Source organism: Callospermophilus lateralis, chromosome 2 (assembly GCF_048772815.1).
Source record: "Callospermophilus lateralis isolate mCalLat2 chromosome 2, mCalLat2.hap1, whole genome shotgun sequence".
Lineage (NCBI taxonomy): Eukaryota > Metazoa > Chordata > Mammalia > Rodentia > Sciuridae > Callospermophilus > Callospermophilus lateralis.
In genome coordinates this window covers 542,323-564,189 of record NC_135306.1, presented here as the reverse complement: position 1 = coordinate 564,189, position 21,867 = coordinate 542,323, and the positions used below count along the sequence as shown (strand labels likewise).

The following is a 21,867-nucleotide window of genomic DNA, read 5'->3' as shown; positions in this document are numbered from 1 at the left end:
TTATTTTGGGACAGGGTCTTGCTATTTGCTGAGGCTGGCCTTGAACTTGAGATCCTCCTGCCTCAGCATCCCCAATAATGGATCGCAGCCTGCGCTACCATGCCTGGCCCAAGCACCATAAGAATCATGGTTTTCTGGCTGTGGTCTCTCTAAACCCAGTGTGATGTCTGTTTCTGATGGAGGATCCGTCTGACTTAGCAGGTATCTGGTGCACAGGTCTTGTTCTTCCTCGTTGCTGCACCGCATGGCTGTGCCCTCCATTTTGAGGGACTTCTGCTCTTTTCCGAGCTGTCCCACCCCTCGTTAGTTTCTGATCTCCACCTCTGCCCTCCACAGAGGCTGTCTTCCCTTTCCTGCCCTCGTGGTTGGGAACAGTGTTCTCACCACTCTAGCTTGCTGCTTCACCATCTTTACCACCATCATGGGCTGTTCCCATCGCTGCATTTTGTTTCTGTTTATTTTGCTCCACTCCTATCTTGAGGAGGCATGACCTTTGTGGTGGCCCCCTCTTGTCCTGGACCAGGTGTGGGCCCCTCGCTGCTGCCCCAGGTGGAGCATCCGCATGTGCATGCGCCCTGCTGCGCCCTTCTGAGGCCTCCTGCCCCCTTCTCCAGCCCCAGCTCCACAGCCCGTTCCCTCTCCTTCTTTATTCTGCCAGAGTGTGTAGGTGGGGACTGAGTTCTCCCTATTGTCAAGAGGCCTTCCCTGGTCCTCACCATGAGGTGACCTTGTTGTGGCCTGTTCCCTGCTGGAGCTTGACACCCAGGCCCTGACCTGTAGCTCCACCTTGCTGCCGTGAGGAGCGGCTTCCCCACTTATAATGGTCGTCTCCTTTCCTTGCTCCTTTGCTAGGAGTCACTGCCCTTCAGTGTGTCTCTGGTTTGCTCTTCTGTACCTCTGCCCTTGCCTCATGGCTCCCTCCTCTGCCTCACCTTCCAGTCACTCAGAGTTGTCTCACTGTTCCAGAGTGAACTTCCTTTCATTTTGCCTGCTGAGAAATTTCAGGAGGGAAGTTTGTTTTCTTTCTCTCTTTAAGCTTTGTTTCGTGTGGTGAGTTGGGTGCTGTACTTGGATCCCTGGGACTAATGGACTTTCCTCTGAGTCCCTAGCAGAGCCCAAGGACATACTTGCATTCAGTGTGTGCAGGCCTTGGTCCTTGGTCAGGACAGGCTTGGGGTTGGCTGGGAGGGAAGGAAGCCATTCTTGGGTTTCTGTGTTCCCAGCACAGCTGGGTCCCCTTGGTTGCCCTCCAGCTGAGGATGGCTGTGTCTCATGTCTCCCTGCCCACATGCTGTTATCATCCTATTCTTTGCACCCCTATGTTTAGCCCTCCACTCAGAGTTGTCTCACTAAATCCCAGCTGACCCTTAAAGGTACAGGTGGCCTGTGATCTGTTGCCAAGTGAGTGGCTTCCAGGCTTGTGTGACAGACGTGCACCAGGTCACACAACCCTAAGGTCAAGGGTGGCAGCCTTTGGGTCCATGTCAGCATATTGCTTGAGCCCATGTCACTTTTGCTACTCCATGCTGGGACACACCAGCCAGGCTGGAAAGACACTGGCTTTCTTTTTCCTCCTCCCTGGCCTCTAGAAAGTCACTGAGAGCTGGGTAGATCTTGGTCATTCTGTTTTCTGGCTTCATTCAGGGCCTGGGACAAATGGTCTGTGCATGTTTGTGGAGCAAATAGTACTGACAAGGGTCACAGGGACTGCGTATTGACTGGTGAATTCCTCTTAGAAATATCTGGATTCCTTTATTTGATGTGGTATCAGTTGTATCTTGTTCTTACTGATATTTAGCTTTCTTGGGTTGTTTTAATTCTTGATTTTCTCCTAGCTTGAAGATTTCAGGTACGTTTTTCTTGAAATAAGCTTTTTCATCATAGGGACTATATGCTGATTAGGCCTGGAAGGTTCAGAAAGCTGAGAAGCAGTTTTATCTCATGGTCTTCCCACCAAGACTACCATTTGATGATGCATTTCTGCATTTACTGTGGATACTGCTTTCCTCCAAGAATGGGACCGGAGCCACTGCCTACAGCAGACTTGAGCACACAGTGGCTGCTTGCTAAGAATTGCTGTCTGCTGGGATTGCGCCCCCATCCCAAAGAGCAGGACCTTGGAAGTACTCATGGGAGCATTGGCCTTGCAGCCACTTTCTACCTGGGTGCCCAGTCTCCTGTGGACCTCAGGCTGAAGCAGTTCTGGCCATGCCCTGGAGGGTGGGTGGCACGAGAAGCAAGAGTCCCTGTCAGCTTGCAGTAGAGGATCCTTGGCTCCTGCCCCCCCCCCCCCACACCCCTTGAGTGTGTGTTGGGAGTTCTGCAGGCAATGTGGGGTGTGGTTTTGTGCAAGTGCCGTAGCAGTTGACATGCTCTGTGTTCCTGTGTTTTAAGCTTTTTTTGCTGCTGTGATTAAAAGACCTGATAAGAACAATTTTAGAGGAGAAAAAGTTTATCTTGGGGCTCAAATTTCAGAGGTGTCAGTCCATATGCAGCAGGCTCCATTCCTCTGGGCTCAAGGTGAGGCAGAACATCATGGTGGAAGAGTGTGGTGTATGCACTTGGCTCACCTGATGAGGAAGCAGAGAGAGACTCCATTGGCCCTATACATATACATATATGACGAAGGCCACACCCCCAGGGACCCACCTCCTCCAGCCACACCCACCCACCTTCAGTTGCCATTCAGTTAACCCCTTCAGGGGATTAAGTCACTGATGAAGGCTCTCAAAACCCAATCACTTCCCCTTTGAACCTTCTTGCTTTGTCCCACACATGAGCTTTTGGGGATACCTCACATCCATACCATGACATCATGTATGTCATGGGCCCAGGTGGGTGTGGCTGTGGCAGGCAGTTGTGAAGGGCACATCCCTGCGAGGTCTTCCTTACATGGGGACAGAATGGAGAACCCCCCTGAGGTGGTTCCCTGCTCTCCCTAGCTGTGTGTGCCGTGCAGTAGCTTTGCCCTCTCTGGCCTTCTTACCTGGAGGCCCACTGTGTGTGCACATGCAGGCAGGGGGCTCAGGGATGAAAACTTCAACTTGGCTACTGTTCAGGGAGCTGGATAAGGATAGTCTGATGAGCAAATGGTGATAGGTGGCCATGAGGTGGGTATCACTGCAGGGTGTGGGCAGGGAGGACCCTACTTTAGATGGAGTGTCCAGAGAAAGATGATTTGTAAAGGTGACATTGAAGCTAAGACCCCCAGCTGAGGAGCCACCATGGAAAGGAAGCCTGGGGAAGGGAGCATTTTACATTTGGCAACTGCTAAGACCAAAGCAGCAGAGTGACGGTTTGGGTGTGAGTTGGGGAGAGAAGAGGAGTCAGGTGAGAGCAGGGTCAGCACACTTCCCAGACAGCTAGTGTTTTGGCCTTTATGGACAGGACATCAGCCATGTACCTAGAACAAATGCATGTCCAGGAGAGATGCTTAAGAAACAGGTAGCCAATGGTTGCTGGCCCCTGAGTTGGGGGCGCAGGGTGTACTGGAGGGATGGATCTTGGGGAGGTACTGACTCTGTCAGATTTATCTCTCTTGGAAAAAGTTTGGAGTGCCTACAAGGGTGCCCAGGGCATCAGGGCTACCTTCTGGAAGGTAGCCAGCGTGCTGGGAACAGAGACAGTGACCATCCAGTCCAGACCAATCCAGCTTTCCATTGGCAGCCAGGGACCATAGGCATCATGGAGACCTTTGGACTCCCCACAGGGGGGTGGTAAGGGTTAGTGCATAATGGCTTGTGAGCAGGGGATGGGGTAAGCTGTCCTTGAGGGTATGTCTGAGAATGGGGCTGCTGGTCCCTGAGCTCTAGCAAGCCTTTTGTCTTGCAGGGTCCCCCTTTGCCCGTGCCAGCCTCAAAAGTGGGAAGACAGAGAGTTCATCGTATTTCCGGAGGAAGGAGAAGATGTTCCGGTTCTTCATCCGGCGCATGGTGAAGGCGCAAAGCTTCTACTGGGTGGTGCTGTGTGTGGTGGCTCTGAACACACTCTGTGTGGCCATGGTGCACTACAACCAGCCGCAGCGGCTCACCACAGCTCTGTGTATGTACCCTGCCCCGCCCTTCCCTCTCTCAGGGCACCTCCCAAACCCATCTGCTCTGCAGCCTGGAAATCCTGGTCCACGACTCTTCTGCCTGGAACACCCTGGGCGCAACTCCTGTCTGCTGCACAGACCTGGTCAGTCCCCAGGGGCCTCTGCTGGAGCCTGGGTGGTGTCCCAGGCCTGAGGGCTCCCCTCCATGCCTGCAGGTGGGTTCCAGGCAGCCCAACTGATGTGGCTAGATGCCCTGCATCAGTAGTGTGATGAGTTGAGAGGTCCTGGGTTGCCCAGGGGAGGAAGTGTGTGGGATGGCCAGGGATGAGCCAGGCCAAACACACCTGTGTCCTCCCTCTGAAGGGTTTCAGACCCATAGGCTAGGCACTTCATTCTGTGCTACTCCTGGCCTGGATTCCCGAGGAGTCAGAGTCCTGGCTGCATGCTCTGTCACAAGGCTCTTCTGGATACTTACGTTCTCCTGTACAATGGGTTGGACATATGAGCATCAGGACTGCTATGACCAGAGATGACTTGCTATCCTGTGTCCATGAGCCCAGGACAGTAACAGGGATTCGTGTCATGCTTGTCTTGGCCCCGACTATAGTTAGGAGAAGGCAAAGAGGAAGGTAACCTGTGGTTGGTGCCTCCTGTGTCTGTCCAGGATCAGAACTGGCACTCTGAAGCTGGCCCTGCATACTCCAGGGCTCTGTGGGCCCCAGGAGCACAGCTTGGCTCTGCTGTCTGACTTTGTGAAGTGTTGAAGAATCCACTGATGTTTCTATCCTGTGGTCAGTGCTTTTGCCTCCCTCTCCTCCAGGGGTCAGCTGCACTCACCCTGCTTGGTGTCTACAGTGGGCCTGAGGGCAAGAGCTCTTTGGGGCTCCCATGAAGGCCTCCTTCTCTCTGGAAGCTGCCTGAGGCACTTGGGAGAATTTTTGCTGAACCCTGAAAGCATCCTGGCACAGTCCTAGCCCAGCTGTCCAACCTGTGTGGCCCACTCAGCCCCTGAAGTGGCTCTCATGAGCTGGGTGGGTGCTGGCAGCTCTGCAGTAGGCGGGCCCACGGTCATGCGTGTGCCCACATATGTGCTCATGCACATGCACACTCAGCCTGGGCTTCACGTGTGTGCCCACGTGTGTGCTCATGTGCATGCACACTTATGCAGCCTGGGCTTCAGCTGCTGGGTCTGTCGGCGGCAGAGCACTTGCCTAGAATTATGAGGTCCTGGGTTTACTCCCTGGTTCTGGGAAAAAAGAAAAAGAAAAAAGGAATCTGTTATTTGCCTCTCAGGGGAAGGGTAAAGAGGCAGCAGAAGGATAAGGAGCCGAGACAGCCTGGCTCAGATGCCCCAGGGAGGGTTGGGGAGCGTGCTGTGTCATGCAGCAGCCTGCTCTGGTCCCCAGTTTTGGATCCTGAGAGTGGTAGCTTGGCATCTTGGGACTTTGCTTGGGAGTGAGTTCAGGGTCTTCCTGGACCCTCAGGCTTAGGTTCCTTACCCTTGGGGTTGGGTGGGGACCATGGATTCTCTTCTTCCCCTCAGCTGGCTGGGCCTGGTGCTGCCCAGCTGCTCTCATGGTCACTCCTGCCTTCTGGGTGTCTGCTGGCTGGGAAGGTGGGGTGCCTGTGTGAGTGGGAGCCTGCATGACCTGCTTACATGTATGATGGTGCAAGTGTGGGCTGGAAGTACCTCAATCTTGGGCCAGGCCGCAGGCAAACTGACTGGGAATCTGCTGTTTTCCTGGAATTCCTGGGTCCATTGCCCTCCCAGAGGGAAAACAGCTGGAGGGAGAGGTGGGCATTTGCTGAGTCTAAGCCTTTCTGCTGATAGTGCTTGGGCCCCTGTCTGATCCTGTAGGGCAGAGCAGGCTTCTAGAGGTCCTACGTAGACCAGCTTCACAGTGCTCACAGTAGGGCCCTGGCCTAAGGCCTGCCACCCTGTAGCCAGTGAGCTCTGTGCACCTGCCCATCTACCAAGGACCCACCCTGAGGCCCCGTCAGGACCTTGGAAACTGAGGCTTAAGTAGTGAAAGGGAGCCCCGGTGAGGCTTTACACATCCACAGGATACACTTCTCTGCCCTCCCCACGGCTCCCAGAGCACCGTGGCCTCTCACAGGACACCTTTACCTTCTTCCTCTGCTTGCCCTGTTGCCTGTGAACTCCTGGAGAGAAGGGTGGGTGCTATCTCCTGCACCAGCTCCTAGCAGCACTGTGCCTGCTGGTGCAAGAATGGATGATCCTCTTCTGTGGCCTCAGAGCGGAGGCTGAGTGTGTGAGCTCAGGCCATCTCAACAGGACGCTGGGGACTTCTAGTGCCTAGTCCCTTTCTCTAAAGTTTGACCAATTTTGTACCTGTTTCTTGCAAAGTTCTCTCACTTTGGTCTTCTAGGAGCAAGTGGAGGGCCTGGGCAGCCTTGCTGGTGGTCCCCATGGGGGTGGCCATAGTCCTATTTCTCTTCTCTCCCAGGGTGCTTCATGGGAAACTGATGGCACAGGCAAAGGCCTTTGTGACCATGTAGAGGGACTTTGAGGTTTTTGTGGCCAGGAGCACTAGGACTCTGCAGGCTACTTGTATGTTTCCTGTTCTGAGCTGGACTGTGAGGGGTGCAGCTTTCCTGCTGCTGCTCATACCTGCTGCTGAAACAACCAGGCCCAGGCATCTGTCTGAGGCAGCAAGAGGCCTGGTTGGGGATGGTCCTCTTGTCCCAAGAAGGCCCTGCCTAAGGGTCAGTGGCATGTGTGCCTGATATGGGCTCTGGCTTTCCCTAGTAGGCTTCTTGGCCTTTTGCTATCGTCCCATACTCCGTGAAAGTGCCTGGTGATCTCCTGGCTGGCTTCAGGGGCCAGGCTTGTTGGGCATGAGTTGCTCCCAGGAGTTGGCTGGCCAAGGGCTTAGGCGGTAGAAGAGGGGTCCTCCCCTCTCTGTTTGCTCAGTGCTTAAGTGGGCCTGGAACTAGCATCTCTGCTTATCTGGATCTGGGCTTCTATAAACGGACTCCTTACTGAAGTGTTTGGATCGTTACTGTGTAGCCCTTGGGGACTTGTGGGGAAGGCAGATTTCAGGGTGCACAGGGATGTGAAGTGTGCTACTCATCTTCCATCATCTGTGTTTTAGGAGCTGTGTCTGCCTTAAGGCCCCATGTCTCAGCAAAGACCCAGGGGCATAAGCTGGCATCTGCCCAGTGCCTGCTCCCCAGCTTGGCCTCCCTTCCTTCTCATGGCCTTGTCCTCTGTGGCCGTGCTCTGGGATTGGAGCTGCTGCCCTGACCAGCGGCCACAGTGCCTTTGGTCTCCTGATCCCAGTACAATCCTCTGGGAGGGGGATCAATGAGAGTGGCTCGGTTCTGAGGTCTGGGCTTCTGAGGGCCTCATTGATGTCTACTCCCCACATCTGGCCTGCTCAGGCAGGAGGTTCCCAGGAGCTAGGGGATGGCTACCACTGACTCCTGCCTGGGAAGGGCAGGCTGGTTGGGTGGTACATGTCAGAGGCCTGGGACTGCCTCTGGAGTCACTGCCTTCTCTTGCTCTGACTTCACTCCTGTCTGGGCTGGGCTAGTGGGCATTTGTGGGCCCTCCAGCCTCAGTGTGGCCTCCCTTTAGCCCTGAGGCCCTGGAGGGTCAGCAGGATTACCTCTGGGACTCCTGGGTTGAACCCTCTCCATCATGCCCCTACTCATTGGCAGAGCCAGGAGTGGCATCACCAAGGCCCTTGGCAGAACAAATGACCCCTGGGAGTGTGTGTTGGACAGGCCTGGAAGATGTTCAGGTGTAGAGGAGTTCTCCTTATGTGGGGCAAACACGTGAACAAAGTCACAGTTAAACGCGGTGCTGTGGGGTCCTAAGGAGGGCTGCCAGGAAGCTCTTGTGGAGAGACAGGACGACCCTGACAAGGCTGAGGGGCTCTGCCTGTGATCAGAGTGAGGAGCCAAAGGTGCAAGCCTGGCCAGAGGCTGTACCCAGCTGCACATCTGCAGGCCCTCCTCTGAAGGTGTCTCCTATGACTCTGGATCCCGGAGCTGTGTTCCATTAGCCCTGGGCCCTTATCCTCCAGACTGGAACAGCATCTCTTGTGTCCCTGCCCTGGAATGAGATTTCAGAGCTCAGGATGCAAACCAGGCCTGGAAGGTTCAGCCCTGGAAAGAACCAGAAATGTGGTGTCCTCCAGTCTGGGCTGGAGGCAGGGTGGGAGGAGCCTGTGCTAACCTCCCTCTTCTCCGACTTCTCTTAGACTTTGCAGAGTTTGTTTTCCTGGGTCTCTTCCTCACAGAGATGTCCCTGAAGATGTATGGCCTGGGGCCCAGAAGCTACTTCCGGTCCTCCTTCAACTGCTTCGACTTTGGGGTAAGGGAGGTGCCTCATTAAAGATGACTATTTAAGGGTCTGGGCTATAGCTTGCTGGTAAAGTGCTTGCCTAGCATGTGTGAGGCACTGGTTTCCATTCTTAGTACCACATATAAATAAATAAATTTAAAAATTTTTAAAATGCCTACTTGGGTCTGGGTGGTCTGAATGTGTCCTTACCTGCGTGTGCAAAACCCCCTTCCCCATGAGTGCCCAGTGTGGGCTGAGATCTGTGATCCTGTAGGTCCTGAAGGCTACCCAGAGACTGGCAGGTGCAGGGAGTCAGCACAGGCCTGTCCTGGGTTGGCCTGATGGTTGGGGGTGCCTGCTACGGCCCCTCCCACTGCAGCATGTTGCCCTTCTTGCCTCTGACCCCTCCTGTCTGCTCGTGACCAATCAAGACTCTGTAGCACCCTCTGTGCTGGGACCTGGAACCTACTGCAGGCTCAGTCTCCCCTGGAGAGCTTGGGCTGAGCTCCTGACCCCACTGTACTCTGGCTCCCCCCAAGGCAGGACTCGGCATGTGTACTTTTGCCACTAAGGGAGAAGTGATAGGCCACCCTCCTTGGGGTGGGGTTAGGGGTGGGGTGGTCCCTTCCCAATCTCACAGGTCAGGGAAGCCTTAGGGCAGAATGTTCTGTGGCTCACCTTTAGTCCAGGCTGGGACAGAGGGCAAGGGCCACACAAGTGTCACCTTACCTGGCCCTACAGATCACACAGGATGTATCCCTGATGCTGAGCCCAGAGCCTGGGCCTGGCCCTGTCACTACCTGCCCAGAGGCTAGGTGGCAAGCAGAGCCCTTGCCCTTTAGAAGAACCTGGAGCTCTCTGGTTTGTGGTGGCAGGGTGAAGGAGAACCTCAGCTGGAAATTCAGCTCAACTTGGATTTGTAATGTTCTCCCTTTGCATCTTGCAGTTGGCAGCCACTGTGCCCATGGCCCCTACTTTGCAGATAAGAGACTTGAGACAGGCCATGCCTGGCCAAGACAGGCCATGCCTGGCCAAGACTGCCCAGCTGCTAGTGGCTCACACTGTGCCAGGCTGCCAGGGCCCTCTGGGATCAGCACCTGTGATTCTGAGTGGTTGTGGGAAGACTGCAGGGCTCTCACCCTTTGCCTCTTTGGCCACAAAGACAGGCAGGAGCTAGTGGGGCAGAGGTCCTGGCACTCAGGGGATGTCAGAGGTGCACTGGCTTTGCAGATACGCTTCTACCTTCCGACCTGCACGACTGGACTCCAGGATATGGGGCAGTCTGCACATAGCTAACAGATTATTCTAGAGCTTAACAACTCAAAACTGCTAAAATCTCTTACTTTTCACACTGTGGGTCAGGAATCTGGGTGTGGCTGCCTGGGTGCCTCTGGCCCAGGGTCTCTCCTGAGGTTTCAGCCTAGTTGAAGACCAGGGATGCAGTCTTGGTTCTGGGTCAGGTAGCCTCTCTGTAGGCTGCTTGCTTTTCCTCACACTGTGGCAGCCTGTGGGCTGAGAGAACTGAGTTCCCCGAGGGAGAAGCTGCCCAAGCTGAGGAGGTGTTCCTTTATACTGACTGTGAGCCCTGAGTGTGTGCTGTGAGGTGTGGTAGCCTGGGAGAGGATTCAAGGTGACCCTGTGTGTTCTGTCCAGGGGAAGGTAGTAAAGGGCTGCTGGGCTCCACTTTGGTCTGTCCATTCTGAGCCCCTTGCTCCAGCACTGACCAGACTGGCCTTCCTTGCCCATATGAAAAGCAACTGAAGGCAGCGGGGGTGGGGGCATCTCCTTTGTGCATGAGGTAATCCTGCAGCAAAACAGAGGGGCAGGCTCGCCACAGTCTGTTCTTGGTGGCACATCTGGCTCCTGGTCACTGGGAGAAGAAAGGTCTAGCTTACAGTGTTCAGGACCAGGGAGGGGGTTGTGGGAGTTTTCCAGGGTGCTTTCCCAGCCCCAGAGGTGTTTAAGAAGATGCAATGTCCTGTGGCTGTGATAAAGCACGGGTGAGCCACCAGACGGGTGGCTTTAGTCTGTCAGGACACCAGCAGGCCTGGTGTTGCTCTATGTCCTGTGCCTTCCTTGTGTCTGGGATGGTGTGGGAGAGAGGATGGAGGTCCTCTGACCTACGTATCTGCACTGCCTTGTCTGGCTTGAAGATGTAGGGTGGGTGCCTGCAGAGACATAGCTGTGCAGATGCACACACACAGCACCCGTGCGTGTTCCTGGGCGTGCCCTGTGTGTACACATGGGCATGATGCAGATGAACTCCAGGGCTGATGCCATGCCTCTTGCAGGTCATTGTGGGGAGCATCTTTGAAGTGGTCTGGGCTGCCATAAAACCAGGAACCTCCTTTGGGATCAGCGTGCTGAGGGCCCTCCGCTTGCTGCGGATCTTCAAGGTCACAAAGTATGTTACTGTGTGCTTCTGGGTGGGGGAGACGGAGGGTGGAGGGAGGCAGTGTGTGAGGTTGGCTGACAGAATGCTGGTGCCTGGGAATCCACGGTGTGTAGAGCCTCTCCCCATGGCTTATGGTTGGAATGCCAAAAGCTGGATGTGAAACAGCACGCACCAGGGCACCTGCATGCGAGGCCTCACAGGCCACTCCCTGCTGGCCCAGGGCTGCAGCTCGCTTCTAGTCCTTGCTAGTGTGCCCCCACAAACTCACACCATCTCTCAAAACCACCAGTTGGTCTTACCAACCTTCAGAGGTAACTTGTTTTAGTAGAGGAAATGGATGTTCTCAGATGGAAGTTATCTCCCTGCCTTGCGCCTGCCCACCCACTCTGCAGCCCCTGACTTCACCTGAGCTGGCCTAGAGCCCAAAAGCCTCCTGCTTCCTGGCTTGATTTTTCTACCCTCCTGCGTGACCCCAAGCCTTGGTGACAGTGACAGTGATGAGATGCTATTTCCAGTCCTGGCTCTCTGGAGTCCTGACTATGGAAGTGAATTGCTCCATTTTGCCCATGAGGATATCAAGGCCCAGAAGGTAGTATGGTACAGTTGGCGAGAGAACTGGGCGCAGGTCCTTCTGCTCACTGCAGAGTTGTACTGGGGACAGCAGAGGAAGACCTTCTCCACAGTGGCCTCAGCGACTGTCACTGTGGCCAGACTGTGGGCCCAGCTCATCCTGAGGCCAGGCTCTGAGTGGTGGCCCTGGTAGCTGGGCCCAGACACTAGAGTGTCAGCACTGAGAAGTGTAGGGCCTGGGTTGGTAGGTCACCTCCCCAGGCAGGGTGGAGCTCTGCTGATCTTTTCCAGCTGTTTTAAAGCAAAGAGCATCTGAAGATGTGGAGGTGTGAATGAGGAAGAGGTTTGGGTCAGAGTTCAGTGCAGTTTGGCACTGACACGCGCTGAGGGCTTCCTGCAGTGAGTTTTCCATTTTGGTTACTCTCCTGTGATGATGTACTAACGAGAGCCCAGAGCCCTGGGAAGTGTCCACAGAGCATGCTTCGCCTCAGCCTTCAGGATTCCATTTCCTGACAAGAGGCAGGTGACCTTGTCTCCAGGCAAGCTGGCCCCTGTGTGTCCTGGTTGAGAGTCGGTTTTCCAGCACTCCTGCCACCTGCCCTCACATACATCATCAGAGTCCATGAAAGTGACGGGGCCTCTGACATGGGTGCTGGGGAGGAGGACACTGCTCTAGGGCCCTGGGATGCCCAGTGGCATGGTGAGCGTGGGGGAGACCAGTGTCCATCTGGCCACCTCCCCTAGGGCAGGAAGAGCATGTGGAAAGGAGCATCTGGGGGACTGGGGTGATCCTGGGTCCCTGAAGGGAAGGGTGCTGTGGGCTCCTGGAAGAGCCTGTCTGAGGATGGTGGTAGGTGGAGTCCCACTTAGCAGCAAGGCCTTCAGCAGAGGCAGGTGGAGCCTATTCTCTGATGGAGGGATCAGGCAGGAGAGTGGGGTAGGGGCCCTTGAGGGGTGCTAGGAAATGGCCTGTGTGGTGCCCCTCTCTAAGCACCTGTGTCCTGTGTCCTGGTCCTCAGTGGAGGGGATACTCTACCTAGCCCGCAAGGAAGACCTGATTACTGTAGTTCCTTCTTCCAGTGTGGGCTGAGGACAAGTAGTTTGCATCTCACCTGGTGCTGGTGTTGGCTCTGGGTGGCTGACTGGGCATTTTAGGGTGGAAGCCGAGGAAGAACAAAGCCCAGGCGAGGGCAGTGATGGTGGTTACTTCATTCTGCCAAGGAAAGAGACTTGGATGTAGGTTAGGGAGGATGACCTGAGTCTAGTGAGGCAGGCAGTGTCTCTGCTATCCCCATGGGCCTGTACTAAGTCACAGATAGCATGTCTGGAACCCTGGAGAGAAGCTCAGTCTCATTTGCAGGTGTGGGCCCTTAGGGTTCAGAAGGCCATAGAGCACTGTGACTGCAGAGAGCCTGGGTGAGTGTGAGGTTAGCTCTGAACAGGCTGCCTTAGCCATCGCTAGGTCCTTGACCACCCTGCCTGGCTCCCAACAGGTACTGGAACTCCCTGAGGAACTTGGTGGTGTCTCTGCTCAACTCCATGAAGTCCATCATCAGCCTCCTCTTTCTGCTCTTCCTGTTCATTGTGGTCTTTGCTCTCCTGGGGATGCAGCTGTTTGGGGGACAGTAAGTGAACTCTCGGGGAGGACAGGCTGAGGTCCCTCTAGGGAGGCAGAGCCCAGAGCAGACAGTGCCTCTCCCACCTGTCTTCCTTCCTGAAGATCCTTGAAAGGGGCTGGTGATGCAGAGAAAGCAGGCTGTGTGTGGCCTGTACAAAGCATGTTGGTACCAAGGTGCCCATTCCCCTTGCTTTTGTGGGGTTGCCTCTTCCCAAGACTTCCTGTTTTTCTCAGGTTTAACTTCAAAGATGAGACTCCAACGACCAACTTCGACACCTTTCCTGCTGCCATCCTCACGGTCTTCCAGGTGAGGCCTTGCTCTGCTCAGCTCACATTGCTGGTGCTGAGAAAGTGCCTGGTCTAGCCTTCTCTAGCTTCTCAGCACAACCACATATGTAGCACTTGGAGAGAACCCTCCCCAAGCAGAACACAAACACAGGCAGGTGCATCGCCTGCTTCAAGGGAAGCTGGGTGCTTGGGAGTCACTAAGGAGTAGGCGCATCTCTGAGGGCAGACACTGCCTCCAAGCCATCAGTTCTCTCTTGGCCTCCAGGACTTGGAACCACTTCTTTTGTCATTTGAGGACAGAAGCCCAAAGCTCTCTTTGAACTCCACCTGGCTATGTCTCAGCCATGTGGTGCTTCTGTCTTTCTGTACCTGGGGCTGCACCTGGCTCACCATAGCCCCTGGGCAGCTGAGGCTGGGCCACTCCATAAGTCAGGGCCTGGTTGGCTCAGGTGACCTTGCCTTCTTGGGGGGCTCCCTTTTATGGACTACTTTGTAGGGCTGTGGCCTCACAAATGCTGCCAGTCTGGCCTCACTGATGAGGTAATGCTATGAACTCCTGACCCATGGCACCTGCTTGGATGCCTTCTGAGGCTGGGAAGGATGGCAGGCTGCTGCTGTTCTGCCTGTGGTGACTCCCAGGGAGGCTCGACAGGCAGCGTGCACTCCAGGCTGGACCTTGGCTCAGTCCCTTGGCTTCTGGGGGCCAAAGCTGAGTCCATGTATATGAGGAGGGGCCTTTGTGTCCCACTCTCTCAAAGAAAGGGTGTCTTTCCAGCTGATGGTCCAAACCAAACCAGACGAATGGCTAAGAGAGCAGTTTGGTGGCCTCCTTCCTCACATCCCTCCTCTTGTGCCATCAGCTCAGTCACAGCCACAGAAAGCGAGTGCGTCCCGTAGGGGCACTTCAGCTTTGGACCCGTCAGGCCCTTGTGCTACGCTTATCCCTCCTTCTTCTCCCCTCCTCTGGGTCCCCATGTGTGGGTGCCTGCCTGCCCTCCTCACACTACCTTTCTCTCCCTGATGCATGGGCAGCTCTGGGTTGCTCACAGGTCAGTAGCTTCCTGTAGGATCTGTTAGCCTAGGAGACAGAGGAGGGTGGCTGCGTAGAGGGTGGACATAGGCTCCTTGAGGAATACAGTCCACTCAGGACAGGAAGGGTCTCTTCTTTCCCTGGGCTTCCAGGACCAGGCTGCCAGGCACCAGGTGAGGGAAACCAGGAGAAAAGGATTCTGGGTGGAAGAGTGGGTATGGTGAGAGGGTGGGCAGGCCAGGTGGGCTGTAGGGGCTGAGCCAGGTCAGAAGGGCCCTACATACCAGGGCAGGCTTTTCCCCGAGTGGGTATAGTTAGGAGAAAAGATGATCCTTCTGATCAGAGGTACTGTGATCAGACTTCATGCCCTCTGCTCTGAACACAGCAACAGGACGATAGAAGGACCTAGCTAAGCAGAAACCAAATCTCTATGGACTAGAAACAGATTGGAATCATTCCCTGGGAGACAGTATAGACCCAGACACTAGGATTTGGTCTGGGAAGAGGCAGGTGGGTTAGGCTTTTGAGTCCCAGGGCATCAGCAGTGTGCACATGTGACTCAGCACTCTGACCGTTGGGGAGGGTGCTGGGTCTTTTAAGGAGGCTGAGGAGAGCTGCAGGAGGCTAGCAAGGTTGCCAGGGCAGCAGCAGTGCAGACTGCTGGCCTGGGCTGTCGGCCCCACAGGATGCCTCTGGATGGGGCCTGTGCTCTCATGAAGGAAGCTTCTGAAGTGGGCGGGAGTGGGGACAGGGAGGCATGCATGGAGGGGGACAGCAGCTTCTACTTTGCTCTTGGTGACCTCCAGACCAAAACCTGGTAAACACTATGCCCAGAAGAGGACCAGCAGTGCCTGTGGTCAGAAGGTGAGACTACTCCCAGTGAAAGGGCTCTAGGCAGAGTGCGCCTCTGATTCTCCAAGGGCAAAGGAAGGACCATAAAGCCCCAAATCATGGGGAAAAGTGCCTAACACAAAGAACAATTCAGTGAAAATGAACTAAACACTAAATAGAAATCCTAGAAATGAAAAGTGGAGATTTTCAAGTTAAAGAATAAGGGTATACTTATTCTTTAATTCTTTATGTAGCGTTGGAAACCGTGAGGACCTGAGCCAGCTGGAGCTGAGGTGGCAGATGCCCAGGGTGGCTAAGGTAGAGGCAGAAGAGATGGGGGATGGATGCAGCTCAGTAGGAGAGGGCGAGCATGAGGCTCTGGCACCAAAAAAAAAAAAAAAAAAAAAAAAAAAAATTAGAAAAGAAAAGACTAAAGAAGTCTTGTCTCCTTGAGCCTGGGATGCCGAGTCCCGAGAGCTGTGCCCAAGTGCGAGAGTGGAATGGAAGACACTTTCAGACACAGATGTGGAGAGTTCCTACCCCTCTGAGGCATAGAAAGCACTGCAAACACGCATTTAAGTGGATGATACAGAAGAAAAAATATCGACCCAAGAAGTAGGAGACCTGAATCACTTCAGAAATTGAATGTCAAAAATGTACCCAAGCCACCAAGTTCAGATAGTTTTATGAATTAATTCTACTATTTAAATAGTCATTCCAACTTTATACATACTACTCCAGAGATTGTAGAAAGGAAAACTCTTCATTGATGTTATAAGACTAGGTAACCTGGATATGAGAAACAAAGAAAATGCAGGCCATTCTCACAAATGGGCGTTTTCCCAGGGGAAAACCACTAGTGGACCCAGGTATGCCTGGACCTACCTTTATAACACATGAGCCAGAACTAACACTGAAAGTCCATGAATGTGACTCATCGCATTAACAGACTGAGGAAGAAAATCCACGTGACTTGAAAATGCCCCTGAACTCTTGCAGAATTGCTCTCCAGAGCTGGGTGAGGAGCACTGGGGACTTGCTGTGATCTCCATCTGGTGTTTGGAGTGTAATTTTTTTTTCCTGGAAAAGATAAAACCTAACACTCCTTGCAAATAAAAACTTAGCAGATTACACTAGTGTCAGGGGTATTAGTGTAGTAGTATAAAAAGAAATAAAGTAAGAATTCTCAGGATTAACAAAAAAGAAAACATCATTATTCACAGATAAAATATCTATAACACAGAACACCAAGTGTTGTCATTGCAAAGGGCGTGGGACAGTGTGTGGCTGTCCATGTATAAAAATGTGAACTGAATACACAGGTCAGTTCTAGACGAGTGTGAAAAGTGGACACGAAATTCTAGAAGCACAGCGACAGGGGCGTCATGGTTACTGTGGGGCAGGGAAGGCTCTGAGAAGAGGGACATGGACCACCCAGGTAAGGATGGGCAAACCAGACAAGGCAAAACACAAAACCCCACTGTAGATGGGGAGAAGACATTTCCAACAGGACTATTCCAGAATGTACTGGAAACTTCCAAAGATAAAAAGACCAATTGTGTCCTAGGATATAAATGAGTAACTTGCAGGAAAACAAACTGGACTGCTGAATAAACTTGTACAAACTGTAGTCAACTTTATTGCAAATTAAACCCACAGTGAGACAATCTTTCCCACACTTAAGAAATATGACAATATCAGGTTTCAGAGAAAACTAGAAATGAGGGACCCTTTATACTACTGTTGAGCAGATGGAACCTCTTGGGAGGGATTTCGTGACATCCAGCACACCGAGGATCACAGTTGGCAGTTCCTGTCCTCAGCTTGTGCTCTGGGAAGTCTCTGCCTGAAGCGTGTAAGTCCATAGCAGCAGCATCAATTGTAACAAAAAACAATTGGACATCACTCAAATGATAATCATTGGCTGCATGGGAAGTGTGCAGTACCATGCATGGGGCGGGTGCAGGACCAAGAGCCAAATATATCACTGAGGATGAATCTCACTGACATAACGTTGAACGAAATAAATAAGTTTCCGAAAAAATACAAAGCACACACAACTAAGCAAGGCTGGGAAGCATAAAGTGTATTGTGTGTTGTGTATGTACGTAGTAGGTATGAAAACTGGGTGCGACTGCAGGCCCCACATCCAGTGCCAGGGGTAGGAGGGACTGTGCGTGTCTAGCCAAGGAACTTCAACCTTCTTTGGATGTTTCATTTCTTAAGTTGGGTGAGGGGTACACAGAAATTTGTGAAATTATTCATCGTACCTTTCTGAGCTCTTAAAAATTACGTGATTTTAAAAATGAAGGGTTACAAAAAAGGTAGCTCTAAATACATGCTGACCAAAGGACGGCTGGTACAGTAATGTGAATACTAGCCCACACAGAAGTTCAGGAAGAGAAGGGAGAGAAGGACTAGTAAGGTTAGAAGAAGGAGGAGAGAAGGGCAGAGGGTGCTGCATCTGATGCTGCCATTGTAGATTCACCTGGCCGCCAGCACACCCCAGACACCTGGTGGGAACAGTGACACACAACACGTCTGTGCCAGCCTCCGTTAAACTGAAAGGTGAAGGTGGTGAGAGCTCATGGATACAGCAAGCAGACCTGGCCGACAGCGCTGTGTCTAGCCAGCAGTGAGTGGCATGCTCATTGGGCAAACAGTGTTTGGCCCTTTGTCTGATTACCTAGGAAATTCCTATAGATGTTGAATGATTGTTACACTACAGAGGCATCCTTGTTGTCATTTAAATAGATAGACACTATAAAAGAAAAGTTAAAAATAAGTAAGTACCCTAGCCCTACTGGAAGTCGTAACTATTAAAAAGGGTTATTTTTTAAAAATTGGCAACTCTTAATGCCAATAGATTTGAAAATGTAGATGAAATATGCATTTTTGGAGGAAAGCACAAATTACCTAAGAAGAAAGAAAAATGGGGACATTTTATAACCATTTTCAAATAGGTCAATAGTCAAAACTTGCTGTAGTCTTTCTGCTTCCTGTCCTGGGCCATTGGTTATGAGGTGAGTTATTCCTAGCCTTCAAGAAACAAGTGATAGCTATCCTACTTACCATGAGAGTAGGGGAGAAGTCATTTCCTCCACCCCGAGCTGTGCAAGGCAATGTGGACGTGCAAGATGTAGACCAGAACTGGAGGTCTGTGGGCAGAGTCCTAGGCCCCAACCAAGCCTGATAACACTCTGAACATGCAAGGGAAACGTGCGGGAGTAGCCACAGAAGGAGGCCTTTGCCCGGGCCCGCCCAGATGTCAAGACTAATGAGGTTGCAGTCATGTGATGGTGTGGTGCCTGTGAGACCTACTCTAAGGAGAGCCGGGGGCCAGAGGCATACCCAGATGGGGACAAGAGGCTGTGCAAGAGAGGCACAGTAGAAATGGGTGGGGGAAGGGTACACTGAATGGTTCTCGGAATGGGTTTCCATACAGGAAAGTTAGATCATCATTGTCACAGATTCTCAGAGTGTGGAAAAAAAGCACTCTTTAAAATGTTTCAAAGGACATATTATTATGACCACGGGATGGACAGAAATTCTTCCACAAAGTGTAAAAAGCAGAAACCATAGAGGAAAAGGCTGATAGATTTGATAACATTATCATTTTTATAATATCTAAGTAAAAACAGGAGAATAGAATATATTTCCACTGAATAGTGCAGACAGTGGATTGATACATGCAAGAATGCATAAGGAAGACTCAGCCAGTAAGACAAAGTGCTGTCAGCCATGTGGATGGGTTGAAAGGCAGGCATGGGAAGGTATCTAGCCTACCCCCACCAGACTGGGAGTTGGCAGAGTATGTCATGGCAAGGAGGGTGTGATGATGTGAGGAAAGAACCCCACATTGCTGGGTGGTCACTCTGGAAATGTCTACAAGTCCAAGATGTGGGTAGCCTCCTCCCCAGGAATGCCAGTTCTAGACTGACTTTTTGACATGCACCCCAGAGACATAGTAGCAAAACCTAAAAGTGCCTCTAGAGAAGAAGGTGGGTGAATAGACAGAAGGAAATGTGGCAGCAGTTTAGGTGAAAAATCTTGCACATGACTGACCTCCACACACCTGGCACCTCTTTCACAGTGGCATTTTGAATGCCAGCAGCAAGTGGAGGACTGACCTGTGGTCTGATTCTGTCCTGTGCAGAGCTTGTTCCCCTCTCTGCCCCACAGCTTCCTCGATGGCAAATCTGTGGTGTGGTCAGCTCTGGGTGTTGGGGAGACTCTGCCCCTCTGCCCGTCCTCCTCCTGGCCTTTGCTCACCTTGCCCTTTCCACTTTGGCTGAAAACCTAGAGTGTGCTCATCTTTTCACCTGATCCAGGTCAGAAGTCATGTCCTTCAGGAGGTTTCTCTGCAGGTTTCTAGGCTTCTATGTCTCCAGAACCACTGTCAAGGCCTGCACGTGTTCACGGGCCCTGCCTGTAAGTGGGCGCGAGGCGGCCATGCCTGTGGTGTTCTCTCCTCTGCAGATCCTAACAGGAGAGGACTGGAATGCAGTGATGTATCATGGGATAGAATCTCAAGGTGGAGTGAGCAAAGGCATGTTCTCCTCCTTTTACTTCATCGTCCTGACGCTGTTTGGAAACTGTATCCTTTTGTGGGGCTGGTGTGCAGGTGGTCAGCACTCTGCATGCTTTCCCCATGGCTGCTTCTTGCTCCCTCCGGGAAGGCCACTGGTGTGTTGGCTGCATGCTCTCAGAGCTTGGTGTGGGTAGTGAGCATCCTCTAGATGACCTGGGCCCTGGGTCTAAAGTGCTCTACGTGGTGTCTGGAGGTGGGGGCAGGTGGGCAGAACCTGCTGTAGCTCAGGAAAAACACTCTGAGCAGCCTTGGGGACCTTGCGGAGAGGTGGTGACTTAGAGCATCAGGACAGCAGGTTTGCTTCCTTCTTTGATTAAGTTTTGGCACATAGGTCATAAAAACTTCCCCTGCTGAAAATGTGAAGAGAGGTGCAGAGAAAGCCTTCTGTGATTGGCAGCAGTGGGCTTTGCTCCAGGGTCTTCTGCCAGAGGGCAGGTCTGCAGGGCCAAGGCAGGCCAACAGCAGGGGACAAGCTCTCCCTCAGGTTGGGGCCAAGGAACATCCAGAGACTGTACAGGGCTCATGATGCCAGCCAGGTTGAAGGCCAGGAGAACTGTAGCTGAGGTAGGAAGGGCAGGCCAAGGAGAGCTCTCCGGTTCTGGAACGCACCTGGGCATCCGACCCCCAAGGGTTTAAAACCCTAGCTCAGTGTCACACTGAGCAGGGCTGGGCTGGGGCCTGAGAGCATATATTCCAGCAGGTTCTCAGGGAGTGCCTGTGTGCCTTAAGAACCCTGGTGGCATAATGTCCTGTGGAGTCTGGGAGAAAGGTCTGAGCCGGAGACAGAGACTGAGTTGCCCCACAGCCTACCTGCCGGCTCTGCTCACCTCTCACCTTCTTGCACATGACTGACCTCCACACACCTGGCCACCTCTCTCTGTCCTTCTCAGTCCTCTGGGTGTTGCTCTGCTTCCCCTTGTTTCTGTCCTCTAACTCCTCTTCCTTTTCTGTCTCTGGGGCCAGTCCCCGTAGGGACTCACATCTGCAAGCGTGGGCTTTCAGGTTACAGCTCAGGCCCAGAGCCCTAGGTCAGGGGTCCCACCTCTGCTGAGGCTGAGTGTGAGGTCTGGGAGGGCCTGGGTTTGAGGGACAGAGTTTGCTTTGGAGATGGTAGGCCTGGATCCCCAGTGTGGATAAAGCAAGGAAGTGCAGCTGTGGTAGCCAGAGAGGGAAGGAGGCTGCAGTGTTATCCTCAGAGGAGAGGCCAATGTCCAGAGAGGGGCACTACCACTCCAAGACAGAGCAGTAGTTCGGGCATGTTGGCCACCAAGATCCTCTTCCCTAGTCGATCAGAATGGCTCCTGGCTGTACCCACATGTCCCTCTGTTGAGTCTCCAGAGTGTGGTCCTTAACTCTGCTGTGGGCATAGAACACTTTGTAAAAGATATGGTTGTACTTAGTGCTTAGAGGTATCCTCCTTAGTTAGCGTCATCCTGGCCTCAGTGTTCAGTCTTGTGGGTTCTATTGGAGTCCTGAGCAGGACTGGCTATGAGATAGTGTTGTGGACCTTAGGTTGCCCTGAGTCTCAGGAAGTGGGGCACCTGTGCAGCTGGAGAGTGGCCTGACCTACCCAGATCATTGATGTTGGCCAGCTGCAACTTGGGCAGAGCCCCCCAGAGAACAGAGACTTGAGCAAGGTGAACCCCTAGATTTTGGGGAAAAGGGGCTCAAGTCTGTGCATTCTAATGGGCAGCCTTCCCCAAGGGACAGTCACACCTGGCAGTGTCAGAGACATTTTTTGTTACCATGATTGAGGGGCTGCTGGCATGGAGTGGACAGAGGCCAGGGATGCTGCTCAACACTTCACAACAAGGGTGACCTAGCCCAGTGTGTCAGCAGGCCACGGCTGCAACCTCTGAAATGGCGAGATGACTTAGGAGAGCCAGCTGAGGTGGTCAAAACCCGCACGACCAGCACTGGTGGCAGCAGGGCCTGACATCTTCACAGGGGACAGTCCTGCAGAAGAAGTTCTACTTGTAGTGAGACAAGCTGTGGGAAGAGGTGACACCTGGCAATAGAAGGAGGTTTCCTTTTGCAAGGGATACCCTGGTGACTCATGGTAGCAGCAGAAAAAGGGCCAGGTCCTGGAGAGATTTGGGGAGGAGAACTGTGCTTCGCAGGACCCTTCGTGGCTTTGGCTTCCTCATTCCTGAAGGAGGGGTGGTAGCCCTGCAGCACAGGGCCCCTGGGATCCACTCA

At 53.1% G+C, this 21,867-nt stretch overlaps 1 protein-coding gene across 1 annotated transcript in view; it reads left to right on the top strand.

Annotated features, from left to right (window-relative positions):
• Cacna1b (calcium voltage-gated channel subunit alpha1 B) overlaps positions 1–21,867 on the top strand; it is a 184,569-nt gene that overhangs the window by 66,503 nt on the left and 96,199 nt on the right. Inside the window, exons 11-16 of the mRNA XM_076844985.2 lie at positions 3,832–4,041; positions 8,263–8,375; positions 10,637–10,749; positions 12,804–12,935; positions 13,163–13,235; positions 19,557–19,674. Coding sequence (XP_076701100.2) covers positions 3,832–4,041; positions 8,263–8,375; positions 10,637–10,749; positions 12,804–12,935; positions 13,163–13,235; positions 19,557–19,674 — 759 coding nt within the window. The remainder of the gene's footprint in view (positions 1–3,831; positions 4,042–8,262; positions 8,376–10,636; positions 10,750–12,803; positions 12,936–13,162; positions 13,236–19,556; positions 19,675–21,867) is intronic.